The 23,808-nt window shown below is 39.4% G+C and overlaps 1 protein-coding gene across 4 annotated transcripts in view; it reads right to left on the bottom strand.

The window, feature by feature from the left end:
- The window catches only part of SLC30A8 (solute carrier family 30 member 8), a 237,813-nt gene that overhangs the window by 22,573 nt on the left and 191,432 nt on the right, over positions 1 to 23,808 (bottom strand). For 3 of the 4 annotated variants that reach the window (XM_003256148.3, XM_003256146.4, XM_030795359.1), the window contains 3 exons: positions 13,146 to 13,175; positions 12,841 to 13,040; positions 1,678 to 1,824 (listed from right to left, as the gene is read on the bottom strand). In XM_003256148.3, the coding sequence (XP_003256196.1) occupies positions 1,678 to 1,824; positions 12,841 to 12,964 (271 nt within the window). In that variant the 5' untranslated portion in view covers positions 12,965 to 13,040; positions 13,146 to 13,175. The remainder of the gene's footprint in view (positions 1 to 1,677; positions 1,825 to 12,840; positions 13,041 to 13,145; positions 13,176 to 23,808) is intronic. The other variant, XM_003256144.3, reaches the window with a different exon arrangement.

Genomic DNA, 23,808 nt, shown 5'->3' with positions numbered 1-23,808 from the left:
AAAACTGCTTTTACAAATGGTATCAGAAAGGGTCAAGTACGTGTAAAACTTTACACAGACAAATAATGGGTGCTTAGCTAGAGGTCCATGTTTTCCAAGTGTAGCGCTGCTCAAGCACTGGCAAAAGCATTCTCAGATCACATTGTGGCGAACTCTCTTTACTGCTGTTTATTGCCTCATCTCTTGAATGTTAAAGGGAAGCAAGTCAAAACACTCGCGATGATCAAGTGTTTAGTATGAAATTAGGACTTCCTGCCATTCTAAACTTGAAAAGCCACAGTCCACAGGTATCAGTCTATAAGCTGTGATATGTGTCTAGCAGCCCTTTCAGTGAAGGCTGGCCACCCTTGCTCAGCTCTCCAATTTCTTCTACATTGATGTTCTCAACCAGTGTGAAAATGTGGAATTGTGGCTATTTGTTCACATGATTTGCACAAAATATTCAGCCAGAAGCTCCTCCAGCTGATAGAAGGAATAACACAGAGGAGAAGAATTGAAGTTGCAGAGTGTGGGGTTATGGGGGTGGGTTAGGGAGGGATTGTAAAAATGAGTCAAAGTAAAAACTCTTATCAATACCTAGGTGATGGGTTGATAGGTGCAGCAAACCATGACAGCACACAACCTATGTAACAAACCTACACATCCTGCACATGTACCCCAGAACTTATTAAAATTAAAATTTAAATTTAAAAAAGCATACAGTCAAATGTGTTATATACCAAATTTAGAGACCTCCAAGTTGTTTATTTATGCTACTTGGTTATTTATGTCTGTTTTAGTGCATACATGTTATTTGAAATCCCTATAATTATTAGTTGAGAAGGCTGGAGTTTGCACTAGACTTCTCTCCCTTTCTCAATCAGAGTGGATTCATTTGTCTATTGTTGTGAAATTATTTAAGGAAGCACATGTGAACCACATTTAATAAATGGCAGGCAAGGCTCAGGCACATGTTTCAGCATGTGTTTGCTTTCATCCTGTTACAACAGTCAACTGAGCAATAAAGAATGAACACACACACACACACACATACACACACACACCCCTTATCATGACCTTGGCTACTTCCTATACAAGAGTAAGCAGTTATTCAGTGAAGGAACCAGCTGCAAGAAAGGAGAAAAAGTAAACTTTCATCCTCTCCTCTTCCTTCTCCTCCTCCTTTTTTGCATTATTGTGGACTGATCACGCAAGATATTCAATTGGACCAATGGCTGAATGGCTAAATGCTTTGTATGAGCAAGAAAGCCTATATTCTATTCCTGAATCCTCTATATGAAGTTCCTCAATCTCTATAACTCTCTTGGGTGCTCTGTGCCTAACTTTGCAATATGGCAGAAGCTTTACTCCTATCCTCTCTTCAAGGGATGCAGAGTAATTTAATGAATTGCGTTATGTCTGTCACCATACACAGAGTCCCTGAGGCTGGGACAGTTGCTGAAGTGATACACATGTTCCTGTTGTCCCAGAGGACTAGAGATAGCACCATTAATCTGTCTGTTATCTGAATTAATATTGAAAACACACATTCCCGCATACACATTTGTTTTATCCTGTGCATCAGAAATGTGTCTCTAAGGATTTTCCAACAAGGCTTTGCTTTGTGTCTTCCATTTTTACCCTTGGTTTGACTTTGCAGCACCAGCCTGCTGTTATTGCTCACTCTATGAATTGTACCTGCTCGGTGCCATCCAAATGTCAGCCGCTTAGAGGGAGGCTTCGATGACAACCACAGGGAGAAGAGACTGAGCAGGAAACTGGTCAGGTCAATTAAGAGGTGGGCAGCATCTGTGACGACAGCAAGACTCCCAGCAATGTGCCCACCTAGAGAATGCAAAATAGTACACTGTGTTAAGACCCCAGAATGCAGCTAGATTCACAGACATGCTAACCATCGTGGGCGAAAATGCCACAGACTCACAAAACTTCAGAGGAGAAAGAGATCTTAAAGTTGATTTAATTCACTCCTTCTGCGACCCAGAGAGTGGATATGATTTGAACATGTAGAAATCAATTTCAAAGGAGAAGCCATTCCTGGGGTAGCAAAGACATAGAAAGTGTGGGGCAGGCACATCTGGAGAACACCTTAGTTAGACTGGGGTATAAGGATTCAAAAGAGGAGAATACAAGAGAATCAGGCTGAAGCAGTGCGGGCCAGATTCAAAGAGTCTCATAATCCAGACTGAGGACATGGACTTTTGTTTATAAACTAGATGTTGCGATCTGGCCCACAGATGTGTTTTTATTTGACTTATAATTTAATCATTATCTTTACCCTTTCCTTTTTCTCTATTAATTTATATTATCCATCTGAGCTTGAAATCCCTGTAATAAATAACAGGGAGCAGAAAGGAGAAAGGGCAGGTACCTTCCAATGGGCATCTTGAGTGCTACAATCCAATAAAGCATAGGGATGCAATGTAAGCCATGAGAGAGTCCTGCCTGGCTTTTCCCTTTATTTGATGTGCTCCCTCTACTTCCCTCTAATCCTCCTTTGAGAAAAGACCTCCAGCCTCCAAAATAGAAGTTAAAGAAAAAACCTTGCCCTTTCCTTTCCAGACATGGTTTGTTGTTTGAGAGCAATAACCTTTATTGCTCTTATTACATCTTCCCAGCAAAGGGCTTTTGCTGACTGATTAGTTCTCCCTACAGCTGTTTATTGCCTTGTGTACTACAAAATAGCGGAGACTGTCAGCCATCAGCCCTGCCATTATCAGACTCACCTTGTCTCACCTAATGATTTTTAAAAATTACATAGATGACTCATAATTGCAATAATCCCCACAGGCCATTGGCTCTAGCCGTAGTTAATAACTGGTTTGTCAAGGTTTAATGGGCTGAAGCAAAGTAATCTTCAAGCTTGTTACTGAACAGTCACTGCAAAAATCAGAATGATTCATTACCCAAAAAGCAACATTTTGCTAACAAATCAGCCGTCCTTCCAATTATCCTCTAATGTTGCTCTATCTGCCAAACTTGGTCCCGATGATAAAACTGTGTTAATAAGGCATTATTTCTTGCCCAGAGAATAACTCCATGCAGATAAGCAGTATGCGGCAATCACAGCAATGAGTGATGATGATTCTATGTGCTGGGCTGAAATATAGTCTAAATCAAGGAAATGAAGTCAGTCTTATAAACTCTCTTCAACAGTCTCAGCTGAGGCAGCAGGCACCTGAGAAAGAAAAAGGGCTTGCTTTGGAAGAAGCATGTTACTATGGAGGCTTGGAAACTGAGAACCATTTTGCAACCTTCAGAGCTACTTATAAGAGCCATCCAGAAAACTGTGGGCAGTCACTGATGCATAGAGCAAACTGCTTGCAAGAGGTAGTTTGTGACTGATCTTGCATTTGCTTCTAAAAGCATGGAGTATTATTGACAATTAATTCAATTATCCAGCCAATATTTATTGAGCCCTTACTGTGCATGGTACCAGGGATTGGGTATACCAAGATAAACAAATAACAGCCTCTCTTCAGTGATTTCCTTGTTTAACACTCACTGTACCACAGACAAGTTAATAGGCTAAGGGATCAGAGGGCTGCCCTCACTGGGAAGAGTGAGGAACTTTTCACAAAGAGAGGGGTAAGAATTAGCAAAAAGAGAAGGGGTTTTCAGGAAGAGATAAAAGCAAGGACTAAAATAGAGTGAAAGAACATAGCACTTTTCGGGAAAAGCAGAAGGTATGGAATGTTGGAGGAAAAATGGGAAATGAGCCTGGGAAGGCAGGTTGGAAACGCCTGTGTGGGGTATTATATGTCAAGCCAAGGGGTTTGAATGTGATTCTATGGCTAAGGAGATCTACTTACTATTTTGAGGCAAGGCTGTGACATGTTGAGATCTGTATTTAAGAGAGACTTCTGGTCAGGCTTGGTGGCTCACGCCTGTAATCTCAGCACTTTGGGAGGCAGAGGCAGGTGGATCATGAGGTCAGGAGATCAAGACCATCCTGGCTAACACGGTGAAACCCCGTCTCTACTAAATATATAAAAAATTAGCTGGGCATGGTGGCCGGTGCCTGTAGTCCCAGCTACTCGGGAGGCTGAGGCAGGAGAATGGCATTAACCCGGGAGGCAGAGCTTGCAGTGAGCCGAGATCGCGCCACTGCACTCCAGCCTGGGTGACAGAACGAGACCCCATCTCAAAAAAAAAAAAAAGGGGGGGGGGCGGGGGGAGACTTTTTAGCCAGCAATATGGAGGATGACTTTGGAGGGAGGAGGAGCTAGAGGTTAAGACTCGATAGTGCGGCTGGGCACGGTGGCTCACGCCTGTAATCCCAGCACTTTGGGAGGCCAAGGCGGACGGATCGGGAGGCCAAGGCGGACGGATCACGAGGTCAGGAAATCAAGACCATCCTGGCTAACATGGTGAAACCCTGTCTCCACTAAAAATATGAAAAATTAGCAGGGTGTGGTGGCGGGCACCTGTAGTCCCAGCTACTCGGGAGGCTAAGGCAGGAGAATGGCCTGAACCTGGGAGGCAGAGCTTGCAGTGAGCCGAGATCACGCCACTGCACTCCAGTCTGGGTGACAGAGCGAGACCCCATTTCAAAAAAAAAAAATTAAAAAAAAAAGTCTCGATAGTGTTAGCGAAGGGAAATTATAAAGGCATGAACTAGGGCAGCAGCAGTCATATTTCTGGAATACTTGACAAGATGTGGAGAGCAATACACTTATAACAAGATGAGAGACACATAGAAAAGACTCAGACCTGGAAGACTTAAGGCCTGTGGAGTGAAGGTGACAGCAGTAGAGCAGAGGAACGATGGGGCCTGGGTCTCACAAACCACCTCCGATTGAGATGGTGTTAATTCCCTAAGTGGGTTTCCATGGAGAACACAGACTTACAGCAATGAAAGAATGTTTATCTGACAACCTTAGCCATGTGTCCCATTGCTGGGCTACAGAGATGTGTGCTATTAATTAATATTTTTTTAAATTCTTTATTTTGTGAATACTATTATGATACTATACCATATGTTGTGTCAAAACCCCATTGAGCTGTTATTTAACAAGTACAACAACATGTCCTCATATAACGTCATTTCATTCAACTTCCTTTGTTTATAATGTCGATAAGAAAATAAAATGGATTCCTGAACAGGGTTGCTGTCTGTGTGGAGTTTGCATGTTCTCCCCACGTCTGCATGGGTTTTCTCTGAGTACTAGGGTTTCCTCCCACATTCTGTGCACATGAGGTTCACTGGCACGTCTACATGGTCCTGGTGGGAGTGAGTGTGGGTGTGACTGTGCCCTGTGACGGGAGGGCTGTTTTCCCACCTTGAATCCTGCGCTGCTGGGACAGACTCCAGCTATGAAACTGGAGTAAGTGGGCTGAAAAAAGAAAGAATGGAAACAAATGATTGTAAAATAAATACATGTAAGGTAGATGATCATCATACAGATGCCCCCCATAAAAAGACACAGTATGAAAGTGCTCAGCAAGCCCGGCTCATTTTTTCTTGAGTTTGAACTGTGTGATAGCAGGAGGCACTCCTGACAATTTTCACTTTGCAAACATTTATTCCTTGATGTAACCACCACCACTCACTGATTCACCCAAAATTGCATAATTATCTCACTTGTGTTTATCATCTTTCTTAGATGTATGTATAGCTCACGTTTATTTCAGTGTTTAATATTCAAAGTGTTTTAGCCTTTGTGCTTCTAGTTCCTTCTATAAAGTGAGATTAACAATGAGAGCTACCTCTTAGGGAATTCAGCAGGATTAATTAAGGTAATACATGGAAAGCACTCATCAGAGCTTCTAACACATAGTAAGCATTAAATAAATAATAGCTCTATCATAACGCCAAAAATGCAAAGATCATATCATGTTTCTCGTAACATAACACACCTCAACCATGGGTCAAAAAGCTTTAAAAAACAATAAATTCAAAACTAAAGGTATTTGATGAAAAGTCAACACTCATCTTTGATTCTTTGTTAATCATTACAAAACTGAAACAAGGAAACATTTCATTAACATAATACAAAACATTTAACCCTTCAAGAAGCATTTTGTGGGGTGGAGCCAAGACGGCTGAATAGGAACAGCTCGGGTCTACAGCTCCCAGTGTGAGTGAAGCAGAAGATGGGTGATTTCTGCATTTCCATCTGAAGTACCGGGATTATCTCACTAGGGAGTGCCAGACAGTGAGCGCAGGACATTGGGTGAACCGCACTGTGCACTAGCGGAATCAGGGAGAGGCATTGCCTCACTTGGGAAGCGCAAAGGCTCAGGGAGTTCCCTTTCCTAGTCAAAGAAAGGGGTGACAGACGGCACCTGGAAAATCAGGTCACTCCCACCCTAATACTGCGCTTTTCCGACGGGCTTAAAAAACGGCACAACAGGAGATTATATCCCGCATCTGGCTCAGAGGGTCCTACGCCCAGGGAGTCTTGCTGATTTCTAGCACGGCAGTCTGAGATTAAACTGCAAGGCGGCAGTGAGGCTGCGGGAGGGGTGCCCGCCATTGCCCAGGCTTGATTAGGTAAAAAAGCAGCCAGGAAGCTCGAACTGGGTGGAGCCCACCACAGCTCAAGGAGGCCTGCCTGCCTCTGTAGGCTCCACCTCTAGGGGCAGGGCACAGACAAACGAAAAGACCGCAGTAACCTCTGCAGACTTAAATGTCCCCATCTGACAGCTTTGAAGACAATAGTGGTTCTCCCGGCATGCAGCTGGAGATCTGAGAACAGGCAGACTGCCTCCTCAAGTGGGTCCCTGACCCCCAAGCAGCCTAACTGGGAGGCATCCCACAGTAGGGGCAGACTGACACCTCACACGGCCGGGTACGCCTCTGAGACAAAACTTCCAGAGGAATGATCAGGCAGCAGCATTCACGGTTCACGAAAATCCGCTGTTCTGCAGCCACCGCTGCTGACACCCAGGCAAACAGGGTCTGGAGTGGACCTCTAGCAAACTCCAACAGACCTGCAGCTGAGGGTCCTGTCTGTTAGAAGTAAAACTAACAAACAGAAAGGACATCCACACCAAAAACCCATCTGTACATCACCATCATCAAAGACTAAAAGTAGATAAAACCACAAAGATGGGGAAAAAACAGAGCAGAAAAACTGGAAACTCTAAAAAGCAGAGCACCTCTCCTCCTCCAAAGGAACACAGTTCCTCATCAGCAATGGAACAAAGCTGGATGGAGAATGACTTTGACGAGTTAAGAGAAGAAGGCTTCAGATGATCAAACTACTCTGAGCTACAGGAGGAAATTCAAGCCAAAGGCAAAGAAGTTAAAAACTTTGAAACAGAATTAGACAAATGTATAACTAGAATAACCAATACAGAGAAGTGCTTAAAGGAGCTGATGGAGCTGAAAGCCAAGGCTCGAAAACTGCATGAAGAATGCAGAAGCCTCAGGAGCCAATGCGATCAACTGGAAGAAAGGGTATCAGCGATGGAAGATGAAATGAATGAAATGAAGTGAGAAGGGAAGTCTAGAGAAAAAAGAATAAAAAGAAACGAACAAAGCCTCCAAGAAATACGGGACTATGTGAAAAGACCAAATCTATGTCTGATTGGTGTACCTGAAAGTGACGGGGAGAATGGAACCAAGTTGGAAAACACTCTGCAGGATAGTATCCAGGAGAACTTCCCCAATCTAGCAAGGCAGGCCAACATTCAGATTCAGGAAATACAGAGAACGCCACAAAGATACTCCTCAAGAAAAGCAACTCCAAGACACATAATTGTCAGATTCACCAAAGTTGAAATGAAGGAAAAAATGTTAAGAGCAGCCAGAGAGAAAGGTCGGGTTACCCACAAAGGGAAGCCCATCAGACTAACAGCAGATCTCTCAGCAGAAACTCTACAAGCCAGAAGAGAGTGGGGGCCAATATTCAACATTCTTAAAGAAAAGAATTTTCAACCCAGAATTTCATATCCAGCCAAACTAAGTTTCATAAGTGAAGGAGAAATAAAATACTTTACAGACAAGCAAATGCTGAGAGATTTTGTCACCGTGAGGCCTGCCCTAAAAGAGCTCCTGAAGGAAGCACTAAACATGGAAAGGAACAACCAGTACCAGCCACTGCAAAATCATGCCAAATTGTAAAGACCATTGAGGCTAGGAAGAAACTGCATCAACTAATGAGCAAAATAACCAGCTAACATCATAATGACAGGATCAAATTCACACATAACAATACTAACTTTAAATGTAAATGGGCTAAATGCTCCAATTAAAAGACACAGACTGGCAAATTGGATAGAGTTAAGACCCATCAGTGTGCCGTATTCAGGAAATCCATCTCACGTGCAGAGACACACATAGGCTCAAAATAAAAGGATGGAGGAAGATCTACCAAGCAAATGGAAAACAAAAAAAGGCAGGGGTTGCAATCCTAGTCTCTGAAAAAACAGACTTTAAACCAACAAAGATCAAAAGAGACAAAGAAGGCCATTACATAATGGTAAAGGGATCAATTTAACAAGAAGAACTAACTATCCTAAATATATATGCACCCAATACAGGAGCACCCAAATTCATAAAGCAAGTCCTGAGTGACCTACAAAGGGACTTAGACTCCCACACAATAATAATGGGAGACTTTAACACCCCACTGTCAACATTAGACAGATGAAAGAGACAGAAAGTTAACAAGGATACCCAGCAATTGAACTCAGCTCTGCACCAAGCAGTCCTAATAGACATCTACAGAACTCTCCACCCCAAATCAACAAAATATACATTCTTTTCAGCACCACACCACACTTATTCCAAAATTGACCACACAGTTGGAAGTAAAGCTCCCCTCAGCAAATGTAAAAGAATAGAAATTATAACAAACTGTCTCTCAGACCACAGTGCAATCAAACTAGAACTCAGGATTAAGAAACTCACTCAAAACCACTCAACTGCATGGAAACTGAACAACCTGCTCCTGAATGACTACTGGGTATATAATGAAATGAAGGCACAAATAAAGATGTTCTTTGAAACCAAGAGAACAAAGACACAACATACCAGAATCTCTGGGACACATTCAAAGCAGTGTGTAGAGGGAAATTTATAGCACTAAATGCCCACAAGAGAAAGCAAGAAAGATCCAAAATTGACACCCTAACATCAAAATTAAAAGAACTAGAAAAGCAAGAGCAAATGCATTTAAAAGCTAGAAGAAGGCAAGAAATAACTAAAATCAGAGCAGAACTGAAGGAAATAGAGACATAAAAAAACCTTGAAAAAATTAATGAATCCAAGAGCTGGTTTTTTGAAAAGATCTACAAAATTCATAGACCGCTAGCAAGACTAATAAAGAAGAAAAGAGAGAAGAATCAAATAGAGGCAATAAAAAATGTAAAAGGGGATATCACCACCGATCCCACAGAAATACAATCTACCATCAGAGAATACTACGAACACCTCTATGCAAATAAACTAGAAAATCTAGAAGAAACGGATAAATTCCTTGACACATACACCCTCCCAAGACTAAACCAGGAAGAAGTTCGATCTCTGAATAGACCAATAACAGGCTCTGAAATTGTGGCAATAATCAATAGCTTACCAACCAAAAAGAGTGCAGGACCTGATGGATTCACAGCCGAATTCTACCAGAGGTACAAGGAGGAACTGGTACCATTCCTTCTGAAACTATTCCAATCGATAGAAAAAGAGGGAATCCTCCCTAACTCATTTTATGAGGACAGCATCATCCTGATACCAAAGCCTGGCAGAGACACAACCAAAAAAGAGAATTTTAGACCAATATCCTTGATGAACATTGAGGCAAAAATCCTCAATAAAATACTGGCAAACCGAATCCAGCAGCACATCAAAAAGCTTATCCACCATGATCAAGTGGGCTTCAGCCCTAGGATACAGGGCTGGTTCAACATACGCAAATCAATGAATGTAATCCAGCATATAAACAGAACCAAAGACAAAAACCACATGATTATCTCAATGGATGCAGAAAAGGCCTTTGACAAAATTCAACAACCCTTCATGCTAAAAACTCCCAATAAATTAGGTATTGATGGGACGTATCTCAAAATAATAAGAGCTATCTATGACAAACCCACAGCCAATATCATACTGAATGGGCAAAAACTGGAAGCATTCCCTTTGAAAACTGGCACAAAACAGGGAAGCCCTCTCTCACCACTCCTATTCAACATAGTATTGGAAGTTCTGGCCAGGGCAATCAGGCAGGAGAAGGAAATAAAGGGTATTCAATTAGGAAAAGAGGAAGTCAAATTGTCCCTGTTTGCAGATGACATGATTGTATATTTAGAAAACCCCATGGTCTCAGCCCAAAATCTCCTTAAGCTGATAGGCAACTTCAGCAAAGTCTCAGGATACAAAATCAATGTACAAAAATCACACGCATTCTTATACACCAATAACAGACAAACAGAGAGCCAAATCATGAGTGAACTCCCATTCACAATTGCTTCAAAGAGAATAAAATACCTAGGAATCCAACTTACAAGGGATGTGAAGGACCTCTTCAAGGAGAACTACAAACCACTGCTCAATGAAATAAAAGAGGATACAAACAAATGGAAGAACATTCCATGCTCATGGGTTGGAAGAATCAATACCGTGAAAATGGCCATACTGTCCAAGGTAATTTATAGATTCAATGCCATCCCCATCAAGCTACCAATGACTTTCTTCACAGAATTGGAAAAAACTACTTTGAAATTCATATAGAACCAAAAAAGAGCCCGCATCGCCAGGTCAATCCTAACCCAAAAGAACAAAGCTGGAGGCATCACGCTACCTGACTTCAAACTATACTACAAGGCTACAGTAACCAAAACAGCATGGTACTGGTACCAAAACAGAGATATAGATCAATGGAACAGAACAGAGCCCTCAGGAATAACGCCGCATATCTACAACTATCTGATCTTTGACAAACCTGACAAAAACAAGAAATGGGGAAAGGATTCCCTATTTAATAAATGGTGCTGGGAAACCTGGCTAGCCATATGTAGAAAGCTGAAACTGGATCCCTTCCTTACACCTTATACAAAAATTAATTCAAGATGGATTAAAGACTTACATGTTAGACCTAAAACCATAAAAACCCTAGAAGAAAACCTAGGCGTTACCATTCAGGACATAGGCATGGGCAACGACTTCATGTCTAAAACACCAAAAGCAATGGCAACAAAAGCCAAAATTGACAAATGGGATCTAATTAAACTAAAGAGCTTCTGCACAGCAAAAGAAACTACCATCAGAGTGAACAGGCAACATACAAAATGGGAGAAAATTTTTGCAACCTACTCATCTGACAAAGGGCTAATATCCAGAATCTACAATGAACTCAAACAAATTTACAAGAAAAAAACAACCCCATCAAAAAGTGGGCAAAGGACATGAACAGACACTTCTCAAAAGAAGACATTTATGCAGCCAAAAAACACATGAAAAAATGCTCATCATCACTGGCCATCAGAGAAATGCAAATCAAAACCACAATGAGATACCATCTCACACCAGTTAGAATGGCCATCATTAAAAAATCAGGAAACAACAGGTGCTGGAGAGGATGTGGAGAAAATAGGAACACTTTTACACTGTTGGTGGGACTGTAAACTAGTTCAACCATTGTGGAAGTCAGTGTGGTGATTCCTCAGGGATCTAGAACTAGAAATACCATTTGACCCAGCCATCCCATTACTGGGTATATACCCAAAGGACTATAAATCATGCTGCTATAAAGACACATGCACACATATGTTTATCGTGGCACTATTCACAATAGCAAAGAGTTGGAACCAACCCAAATGTCCAACAACCATAGACTGGATTAAGAAAATGTGGCACATATACACCATGGAATACTATGCAGCCATAAAAAATGATGAGTTCGTGTCCTTTGTAGGGACATGGATGAAGCTGGAAAACATCATTCTCAGTAAACTATCGCAGGGACAAAAAACCAAACACCGCATGTTCTCACTCATAGGTGGGAATTGAACAATGAGAACTCATGGACACAGGAAGGGGAACATCACACTCCGGGGACTGTTGTGGGGTTGGGGGAGGGGGGAGGGACAGCATTAGGAGATATACCTAATGCTAAATGATGAGTTAATGGGTGCAGGAAATCAACATGGCACATGGATACATATGTAACAAACCTGCACATTGTGCACATGTACCCTAAAACCTAAAGTATAATAATAAAAAATAAATACATAAATAAATAAACAATGAATAAATTAGTTGTCATTAAGATTTGGAGTCAGAATCATTCTCAAGCAGAGCTGGTAGACACGAATTGTTTAGCTTTCTCAACAGCACTCTGGCAATATAAATCAAGTAATACAAATATTCATGTCCTTCAACCTATTATTTCCACTTTTAGGAATCTCTTTGAAGATATTAACCAGAAAGGCAGGCAGAGTTTTCGTCAAGATTTTGCACTGCAGCATTGTCCATAAGCAGGAAAAAAACTCCCTAAATTTCTAACAATAGAGAAATGGTTATGTAAATTACAGTGGAGCATATTAGAGAATATTGTTCAGACATAAAAATGTTTTTGAAGAGTATTTGACTGTATGGTCAAAAGCATTCAGTATGCTCTCAGTTATGTTTAAAAAATAAAACCTGTGAGCTATGAATAGAAAATGCATTGTACAAAACACTCCCTAAAATTATTGAAGGCTATGGCTCAAATATGGAATAGTGCTGAATTTTATTTTGTTTCCTTCTATTTTTCAGCTTATCTACAATGAGCATATTGTTACCTTATACTTACAGAAAATATTAAATCTTACTTTAAAAGAACTTAGGTAACCCTCCCATAATGATGCAGAGTTTTGTTTGGTTGTTTAATGAAAAAAATCTGCAGAAAGACTCACCCACGCCCTCTGCAATCATGAAAATGAAGCATATTGCTGAAGCAGAACAGAGTTTCCACTTGGCATAGGCATGCTCATTCACCCTCTTCTCTGTGGGCTTGGAGCCACTGTGGCAGTGGTACATGCCTCCTGACTCCAGCTCCTCTGGTCTCTCTCTGGGACACTGATCTTTATTCACCGGTTTCTGTTGGAGTTCCACACTATGGATGAGTTTGACAGAAGCAAGAAGTGAACATAGTTGCAAACAAGCCACTCACTGACCCACCCTGCCCATACTTGGAACCACTATTAGGACATTTGCTTACTTGCTATGAAGTGTTCATTTGCAGCTCCTTCTACAAGAAAATATCAAGTGTAAGAAACAAGCTAGAAGTTTCCTTCTAAACTTCAACTACTAAAAGTTTTACTTTTATTCAGTCAAACTCTTATTCAGTCAATGCCACCAATGATTAAGAGATATCAAAGGAATAGGAGAAAAGAAGCAGATACATTTTAAAGGGATTTCTTCCCAGTTATTTCACTCTAAAAAGACTTTGGACACTGTGCTACAAAAAATAATAATAAAATAAATTAGGGTACATTGTACGATATGTGTATATGAGCCAGACCGAGGATTCAAATACACATCAACATCATTGACAGATCATAGTACTGTTTCCTGCTAAGTCTGTATGTACTCTCAGAGACATTCTTACCACCGCTCTGCAGACAGTGGCTACCAATTATTAATGTTATGATCAGAGTTGAAACCTACTTATACTTCCCAAAGCAGGCAGTGAGTATCAGTTCTGCTCAAATATAAAGCATGATTTAGATTCATTCATAGAATTTCACAGATGGAAAGGTAGATAACATTTGGTCTAACCCCTTTTTTTCTTTTTTTAAAACAATTTTTATTGATGCATAATATACCTAATTTAGGGTATATGTGATAATTTAATACATTCATATAATTTTTAAAGATCAAATCAGTATACCTGAGATGTCCATCACCTTAAATATTTCTCTTTTCTTTATTCTAGAAACATTTCAATTATTCTTTTCTGGCTATTTTGAAGCATATGATAGATAATTGCAAACTATAGTCATCTCACAGATCTATCAAACACTAGATCTTTTTCTTCTCTCAAATCATGCATTTGTACCCATTAATCAACCTTCCTTCATACCTTCCCTCTCTCTACCTTTCTCAGCCTCTTGTAACCACCAATCTACTCTATTATCTTCATGAGAGCCACTTTTTTAGCTCCCACATATTAGTGAGAACATGTGATATCTGTCTTTCTGTGCTTGGCTTATTTCACTTAACTGCAACCCCATATTTCTTGGCTGAAGTAACTAAGGTTCAGGGAGTTTAAGTAATTGCCTGAGGTCAAATATCCAGGAAATTTTGGAGTGGGAATCCCAAGCCCAGTGTTTCTTCTGTCATGCCTAAAACCAATTTTAGGTGTCCTAATATTGGGGCAGGAAGGCAGATGTCAATATCCATGGATCTTGAACTAATCAGTTTTTTAAATTTTTAAAAATAAACTCATGTACAGAAATAAATAAGAGTCTTGGAATTAAGAACTTTGCATTCCTGACTCTGAAAGGTAATAACAAACAAACAAAACTAACAATATATTAGCTTTCACTTTATTTCATTTAGCCTATCACCATTACAATTAAAAGTCTGATGGTTTTGGCTTAGATGACAGTTATTATTCTGACTCTTATTATATTTGATTTTTCTGAATAAAATAATATATATTCATTACAGAAAATCTGGATTACAAAAAAAATCACAAAGTAGAGGGAAAAATAACTGGTAATCGTCTCCAAGAGACAATTATTATTGATATTTTATTGTGTAGCTTTGTAATATATGAGTATACTTTTTACATAATTAGATTCCATATTAATTAGGATGCTTTAGGTTATAAGTATGGAAAACAAGACTCTTGCTAGAATAATTAATAAGTAAGAATTATTGGTTCTGCAACTGAAAACATCTAGAGGGGCCAGGTTTCAGATACTTTTTGATGAGGTCTCCAGATTCATTTCTCTGTGGCTCTCAGCTATTCTTCAACCTCAAGCTGGTCTTCCCCATGGTAATGGGATGGTTGCCAAAAGTAATCAAACTATGTATTTCTTTTTTAACAGATACATAGAGAGATTATCCCCTCTCAAACTGCTAAACAAGAGTCTTGATGTGCATGTGGATTTAGCTAAATGAGAAACAACCACTATAGCCAGGGGAATATGGATGAGCTGATTGACTTAGGCATTATTATAATCAGAAGACTCAGAAGGCAAAACCCAGCCATGCCGACTCATAGAGCTGAGAATAGGGAAAATTCTACCTAAACCACATGGCTGCTCGTCAGTGGGGAAGCGCTAGAATGGATGTGAATAAGATGATTGCATCACAAGAGGATCCTACCAAAGATACAGATTCTGAACCTGATTCTTAGCTATAAATATTGTTAATATTTTCTCCATTTATAGAATTTTCTAAATCATTATTTTTAAAATATGGAAGGCAGTATATATTTAATATAGCTATATCACAGCATAATTAACTAATATTTTTAAATTATTGGACAACTCATTTTTTTCCAATTATTTGCTCATATAGGCACTACTATGATTCACATCCTTATAGTTAATCTTTGCTCAATATATTATCTCCTTAAAGTCAAATCTTAAAGGGGAAATCACTTGGCCAAAAGGTACCTACATTTCTAAGGATTTTGACATATATTGCCAAACTGGCTTTGGAATATACATTAAAGCCAATTTACAACACTGGTTTTTTATCAGTTATGTGAATAGCACTCAGGATTTTGAGGAGTTCCAAACAATCTTCTTAGTTGGAATAAGAACAGTTTGGAAAGTAACAAATAAAGTATTTATATTTTAAATGAGTAGACTTTTGCTTTTGTTATGTATAATATCTTAATAATAACCATAGAATTTGGTAGTTTGGGTCCCCAGTGGCCATCATCTCAGAGGAACCTGAGTCCTAACACGAACACATTGTTGAGATTTACTCTTTCCTTGGGCTGAGAAGACAGCATGAGCAAAGCAGGCTCACCAATTGTTCTGGAACTGCCTGGTGTGCTGTGGTCATATGAAGCATTGCTTTATTTTATGTTTCTCATGAATCTTATGACCAGGGAAAGCCAAGTAGTCAGTGACCAGGAGAGATAATTTATCCTGGAGCAGCTCAGAAGCCAGTCAAAAGCAAGAATCAAACCTGGAGAAAAGCCCCTGAGCAATGCCACAAGGAGGAAAGTGTGAAAATGTGGGCAATTTTTACTTTTGTGTACTGCTTCCCTGTTTTGGGTTCTAAGATTAACAAATATGGATATACTTTGAGCTGAGACTGCTCCCTAAAGAACTAAGCCAGAAATCCAAAAGTGGGCTTCATAAGGTCCATTGAAATTGTATACAGTGTGTTCGTGTGTGTGTGTGTGTGTGTGTGTTTTTATGGGAGAGGCAAGAGTACACAGTCTTCACTTGGCTCCCAAAAGAGCCTGTGATCTCAAAGAAGTTAAAAAGCAAAGTTAAGATATATTCCTTATAATCTCATTAAAGTAAAGTAATCTAAGTATCTCTAGATGCAGAACAGGCTTTTGATCAGAACAATGATGTGAATTTTAAGTATTATTTTAAGAAGAAAGTTATAAAAAGCAAATGCTATGATGCAACAAACACTGAATTGTGAATCTGCTGTTAATGAATAAATCCTGAAATATGCCCATGCATTCAAATATGGCCAAAGCTTTAAAAATTAGGAATAACAGGCCAAAGAAATTTACTATAGCATCAAAGAGAAAAAAAGATGGAGAAAAAGAGTTAAAAAAGTACAGAAATATTAGAAAATTTGATGCCAATATTCTAAAACTTTGATTTCATCTCCAAAAATGGGATTTAGAAAATGGGATTTTATTTTTGCAATCTTGGAGAAGCTTTTACCTTTTAATGTTATTTTTGTTGAGTGGTAGAACTTTGCTTCTATCTCCAAAATAATGTTGGTAAAATTTGTAATTTTTTACCCTCTTATTTCAAATGTTGAGCACATAAAAATCACTTTGCTTTTGTACTTTCACATCAATTTTCCCAAGAACATCAAATCACTATTCCTGTTAGGAGATAAAAGCTTCAGCCTCATCATGAATGTCTAACATTTCATTCATTCATCATTAAATATTTATTGCATACCTAAAAAGGGCCTGCACCATCAGAAGTGTTAATGATACCATGTTGTATGAGACAAAATTCCTTCTCTAAGGAGCTTGTATTTTAGTAGAGGGAGACAAAGAGTAAATGAATCAATAGTAACAGAGGCTATAGAGTATGATGAATGGTGAGCAGGAGAGGGAAGATGAACTACCTTAAATGGGGTGGGAAGGAAAGGCACCTCTGTGGAGGTGATATCTCAGCAGCAAGTTATAGAATTACCAGGAGAAAACCTATGTGAGTGAAGGCTATCACAAGTAGAGGGCATTGATGGAGCAAAAGCCCAAAGACAAGAAGGATTTTCTTGTTCAAGTGCTTGTCTTGAACAGAAAGAAAACTACATAGGTGGCCCCTGTGGCATAAAGAAAGTGAAATGGAAAGAGGTCAAAAAAGGGATCAGATTTTGCAGAACACTTCAGGCCATTATAAAGAGTTTAATTTAATTCAAGGTCTAAAAGGAAAAATTTGGAAAGTTTTGAGCTGGGAATTAACATTACATGGTTCACATTTCTAAAATGATCACCTTGGGTGCTGCCTGGAAGACTACAGTGTAGAAGATCAAAACATAGAAACCCTTAGGAGGTGACTACAGCCAACACATTGGTGGCTTTGACCCATGTGGTGACAACAAAAATGGAAAGAAGTAGTCATATTTGAGAGACTTTTGGGAGGTGGAGTCAACAGGACTTGCTAATCAATAACATTAGTTAAGGGGGAATACTAGAGAGGTGGGACTCAAAGATGACTCATTGGTTTCTGGTTAGAGTAACCCAGAGAAGGGCATGTCAATTCCCAAGATGGGGCTGAGTGGCAGGCAGTGCAGTATAGAGGCTGAGAGCTTGGGCTCTGGCAGCCCACCACCTCAGTTGAACTCCCAGCCTTAGCACTTACTAGTCATATGACTGTAAGATAATTACTTAACCTCTCTGTGCCTCAATTTCCCCATCTGAAAATAGGAATAATGATAGCATCACTCTCATAGGCTGATTGAGATATTTTTAGCTAATTCATATAAACCACTTCAAAGTGTAACTGGAACAAGATGAATGCACAGATTTTTACATTATTTCCAATCTGAATGTCTTTTATTTTGTTGTCTTCCCAATTCCTCTGGCTAGAACACACAGTACCATGTTGAGTAGAACTCATGAAAGTGGACATCCTTATCTTGTATCTGATTTTAGGGGAAAGTTTTCAGGCTTTCACCATAATTATGATAAAAGACTGCACATTGGTACAGTGTACACTGCTCAGGTGATGGGTGCTTCAAAATCTCAGAAATCACCACTAAAGAGCTTATCCGTGTAACCAAACACCACCTGTTCCCAAAAAACCTATTGAAAAAAATTATGATGAGCTGCAGGTTTTTCATGGATGCTTTTGAAGAAGTTTCATTCTATTTCTAGTTTCTCAGGTGTTTATATAATTAAAGGGTGTTGAATTTTGTCCATTCGTTTTCTGCATCTAGTGAGATAATCATGTGAGCTTTGTTCTGTATCCTATTAATATGTTGTATCACTTTGTATTTCAGATGTTAAATTAAGATTGCATTACTGGGATAAATCCCATTTTATCATTGTTCATAATTACTTTTATATATTGCTGGATTCAGTTCATTAGTCTTTATCAAGGATTACTGCATCTGTATTCATAAGGGATATTGTTCTGTAGTTTTATTTTCCTGTGATATTTACTCCTTTTTTGCTATCAGCAGAATATTGACCTCATAAAATGAGTTGGGAAGTGTATTTAGGCCTCTTCTATTTTGGGGAAGAATTTGTGATGAGTTAATATTAATTCTATTTTAAATTTTGGTAGAAATCACCAGTGAAGACATCTGGACTTGAGCTTTCTTTGTATAAGGTTTTATGAAATTTATTAATAATTCAATATCTTTACTTATCAGATTTTCTATTTCTTCTTAAGTTCATGTGGTAGTTGGTGTCTTTCTACGAATTTATCCATTTCATCTAAGATTATATACATTTTATTCCATGCAGTTTACTATTAAATCAGTTAAGAGGAAAAAGGAGAACAAATCATTTGTCTTTTATAATTACCCACACTATTACCTTTATTGGTGCTATTATTTTTTAGGAATGATTCAACTTAACATCTGGTGTCATTTGTTTTCTTTAATATTTCTTCTTTTACTATTGCTTTCTTTACTGATTTTTGTAAAGTGAATCCAGCAACAAATTATCTTAGATTTTGTTTGTCTTTATTTCATCTTTATTTTAGGAATATAGTTTAGGTGGATATAAGATTATTGGTTGATAGGAATTTCTTTTTCTTTTACCACTTTAAATGTCATCTCATTGCCATCCTCCTTTGCTTCTGGTAGAAGTCGGCTGTTAATCTGATCAAGATGCTCTCATACATACTGAATCTTTTCTTTTTTCTCTTGCTGCTTTCAAGGTTTTTTATTTGTGTTTTAATAGTTTTACTATAATGTGCAAGTGTGTAAATATATTTGCTTGATTCTTCTTAGAGTTTGTTGAACATGAATGTGTAGATTAATATTCAACAAACTTCAGAAGTTTGGGGCCACTATTTCTTTGACTGTTTTTCTGCTCCTTTTTCTCTCTCCCTCTGGCCCTCTTATTATGCATATGTTAATGCATTTAACAATGTACCACATTTCTCTGAGGCTCTGTTGATTTTTTTACTTCATTCTATTTTCTCTCTGTTTTTCATGTTGCATAATATCTTCCAATCTATTTTCAAGTTCAGTGATTCTTTCTTCTGCCAGCTTCTATGAGTACAGCTCTACTGTTGAACCCCTCTAGTGAATTTTTAATTTCAGTTATTGTACTTTTCAACTTCAGAATTTTCATCTGGTTCTTTTTTAAAAAATAATTTATAACTCTTCATTGCTATTCTCAATTTTATGAGACATTTTAAATCATATCTATCTTTAATTCTTTGTTCTTTGATTTTCCTTAATTTTTTTAACCTAGTTATAATAGCTGTTTTGAAATATTCAAATTCTAAATACAACACCTGGACTGTTTCTACTAACTGCTTTTTTTTTTTTTTTTTTACCAGATGTTGTCTGACTTTCCCTGCGTGTGCAGCCTCTGTTGCCACTCCTCAGAAGGTGCATCATTGGGTAGATGCACAGTCATTCTTAAACTCTCCCATTTCCAAAGGATAATAATCATTTTAGTAGTGTTCACTTTGACTGTTTCTTTCCACCATCTCACTGTTAAGTGATTGTTCTGCCTGTGTTGGTATCACACCCAGATTTTGGCCTTCTTGTTTGCTGAATTGCTGCTCTACGGTTTTCAATAATACCCTGAGGTATGAGTTGACCAACAATCTGATCCAATTAAATTTGTCTGCTTCAGCTACTGTAAGAACATACCACAGACTATGTGGCTTAAACAACAAAAATGTATTTCCTCACAGCTCCAGAGGATGGAAGTCCATAATCAAGGTGCTAGCAAATTCACTGGTGAGGGTTCTCTTTCTGCCTAATAGATGCCTGCCTTTTCGTTACTTCCTTGCATGGTCTTTCCTTAGTGTATGCACCCAAAAAGAGAGAGAGAGTGAGCTATCTGGAGTCTCTTCTTATAAGAACATTAATTCTGTCAGATCAGGACTCCATTCTTATAACCCCAATTAACCTTAATTACTTCCTTAGAGGCCCCATCTCCAAATACAGCCACACTGGCATTTGTGCTTCAACATATAATTGTGGGTGACATAAACATTCAATCTATAACAGGCTTCTTTATAGGGGTAATATTTGAGGCCAAATTTTGTGGCTAGTGCCAAATCCAGGAGGGCATTTTTTACCTCTTTTTCTGCCTGTCTCTGTTTAACTTCTAGCTGGTCTGCCACTAGCTTGTTGCTATCATGAAGCAACAAGCCTACTCTTAATTGCCCACCAGAAGAATCTTCATTGTTTTCAACAGTGTCCCTATGCTTGAAATGCCCTATGCTCTCTTGCAAATAAAATTCCAGCTTGTGTATCATCAGTCTTCTAAGGGAAAGATACATAGCCCTCTATTCTTATGGCCTGCCTCTCCTATGAGTAGTACCTTTACACCACTGCACCAGAGCTGGCAGAAGAGACAGTGACCTACTTTTCCTGGAGCAATATTCTTGCTCCACAAGTGGAGCACTGAATACGGATCGTAGTCCCTAGGCTTTTTTGCTTGTGCCTCCTGGAATACATCCTGTACACTATGAGTGATCCAGGGCAGGGATATTCAGGACCTTCCTGCTCCTGGGCTAGAGATTATACCCTATGAGAGGAGGCTGGGTAGAGGAAGGAAACCATAGTCCTCTTGGTCCTGTCTACAATGAATAGAATTTCTGCAACCTGAAGCTGGGACAATAAGAGATTCCAACAGCCTTTTGCTCTAGGGGTGAACTATGATCTTTAACTGGAAGCTGGGAGGAGAGGGAGCCCTGTCTTTTGGCTACATCCACTCAGAGTTGAGCTCTCATCATACTGAGCTTGGGGAAGAGCAGAGGTTAATGGAGCAGATCCTGGCTCAAATGCCATGGATGCTCACTTCTTATTGAGATTTAGATTTTCTTGAATAAATAATTCTTAATTTTCTGCATGCCCTTAAGACAACTTCCAGAGATTTTCATTTCTTTTTTATAATTTTTAGCAGTTAAATAGTTGTTGAAAAGGTTCTAGCAGTTTACTTCACCATCTGTCCCTGCCCTTACTTCCTCTGCACTTCTTCAACATATGGCTTGGGGAAAAGAGAAACTTGATCCGTTCCACCTAGCATCAAGAAAAACATTGATTGTTTTTCGTGTTGTAGTTCAACTTTACACGACTTTTTTCTTTTTTTTCTTTTCTTTTTTTTTTTTTTTTTTGCTACAATGAACCCAAAGCCCAGAGAATCCCATCAATGAAACAGATTTGGAGAGACTGGAGAGGGTAAAAAGTATGGTTCATGGCACCTACTGGGTCCAATATTACTACTTCCTATGGTAAAATGCCTGTAAAGATTACCTCCAGCAATTCCTGTCATCCAATATGCACATGCAGTCAAGAGATAGAATCTATTGCCTCACCCATGGAATCTGAGACTTGGGACTTGCTTTCACCCATAAATTGTGATAAAAATGATATTGTGCCAGTTCTGGGCTTAAGCTATCTGAGAATGGTCAGCTTCCACTATTGCTCTCTTGCTACTCTGGACTGTCACATAAGGAATTCCAGGCTAACCAGATAAAGTGAGACACCATACAGGGAGAGAAGCCATGGGAAGAAGAATTAAGACCCCCGCCCCAGGCAAAAGCCAACACAAAGATCTCAGTCATGTGAATGAAGCCATCTTAAATCTTTTAGCCTAGCCCAGATACCAGCAGAATGTCCTTCCATTCCAACTAATATCACATGGAATGCTGCCCAAATCCTGACCCAGAGAATCATAATAAAATAGTTGTTGTTTAAGCCACTACATCTTGGGGTAGTTTGTTGCACAGCCATAGATAAATGGAACACTCCATTTGTGGAATTAGATAATAAAGTTTTCTTCAGATTAAGTTTCTTAACAGCCAGTAACAATTTAAATAGAAAGCTGATAATAAGTAGAAAGAAAAAGAGGTAGAAGGAGAAAAGAGGAGGAATATCGGGGGACAAAGTTATCTACAACTAATAGAGACAGAACAAAATAAATGAGATAGATTGGGAGAGGTGAGGGAAGAAGTGAGTAAGTGAGGGAATTCAGGGACATGTGACCTAAGGAGGAGATAGATTAATGATTCAGGAGCCCACATGGTGGATGTATGGGTACAGGAGATGTAGAAGGAGAAGGGGAACACTAAATTAACAAGCAGGGGACCTGGGTCCACAGCCCAGTTCTGTTGTAATTAGCCATCTGCCCTCAAGAAACGCACTTATTCTGACCTCAAGAAAGGCATTTGTTCGCCGGGCGCGGTGGCTCACCCTTGTAATCCCAGCACTTTGGGAGGCTGAGGCGGGCGGATCACAAGGTCAGGAGATCGAGACCACGGTGAAACCCCGTCTCTACTAAAAATACAAAAAATTAGCCGGGCGTGGTGGCGGGCGCCTGTAGTCCCAGCTACTTGGAGAGGCTGAGGCAGGAGAATGGCGTGAACCCGGGAGGTGGAGCTTGCAGTGAGCCGAGATTGTGCCACTGCACTCCAGCCTGGGTGACAGAGCAAGACTCTGTCTCAAAAAAAAAAAAAAAAAAAAAAGAAAGGCATTTGTTCTATCTGGCATTCAGTTTCCTACACGGTAAAATGAGGGATCGAGATAAATAATCTCTTCCAGATTTATTTCCCTTGAAAAGAAAATACAAATGAGTTTGACCATTCTTATAGACACTGTGTCCTGAAAACTATACCTATTTATGGGGTGAATAAGACTTTGTAACTATAAGTGGTTGGCTTATTTCTGCAACAAAATGCTAATAGTCTATGTTAATGAGAAGGGAAATACTGTTATTTCAGTAATGTGGAGATGCTCTATTGATAGTATCCGCAGGGTTAACAATTTTTTTGTCCAAAATTTCTGCCTGACTTACCACAAGACTTTGTTTTTTATGTTAATAACCTTGGCCGGGCGCGGTGGCTCACGCCTGTAATCCTAGCACTTTGGGAGGCCGAGACGGGCACATCACGAGGTCAGGAGATCGAGACCATCCTGGCTAACATGGTGAAACCCCGTCTCTACTAAAAAAAAAAAAAAAAAATACAAAAAATTAGCCGGGTGCAGTGCCGGGCGCCTGTAGTCCCAGCTACTCGGGA

This window comes from Nomascus leucogenys, chromosome 16 (genome assembly GCF_006542625.1).
Source record: "Nomascus leucogenys isolate Asia chromosome 16, Asia_NLE_v1, whole genome shotgun sequence".
Classification (NCBI taxonomy): Eukaryota; Metazoa; Chordata; class Mammalia; order Primates; family Hylobatidae; genus Nomascus; species Nomascus leucogenys.
This window is presented reverse-complemented; position numbering and strand designations above follow the sequence as displayed.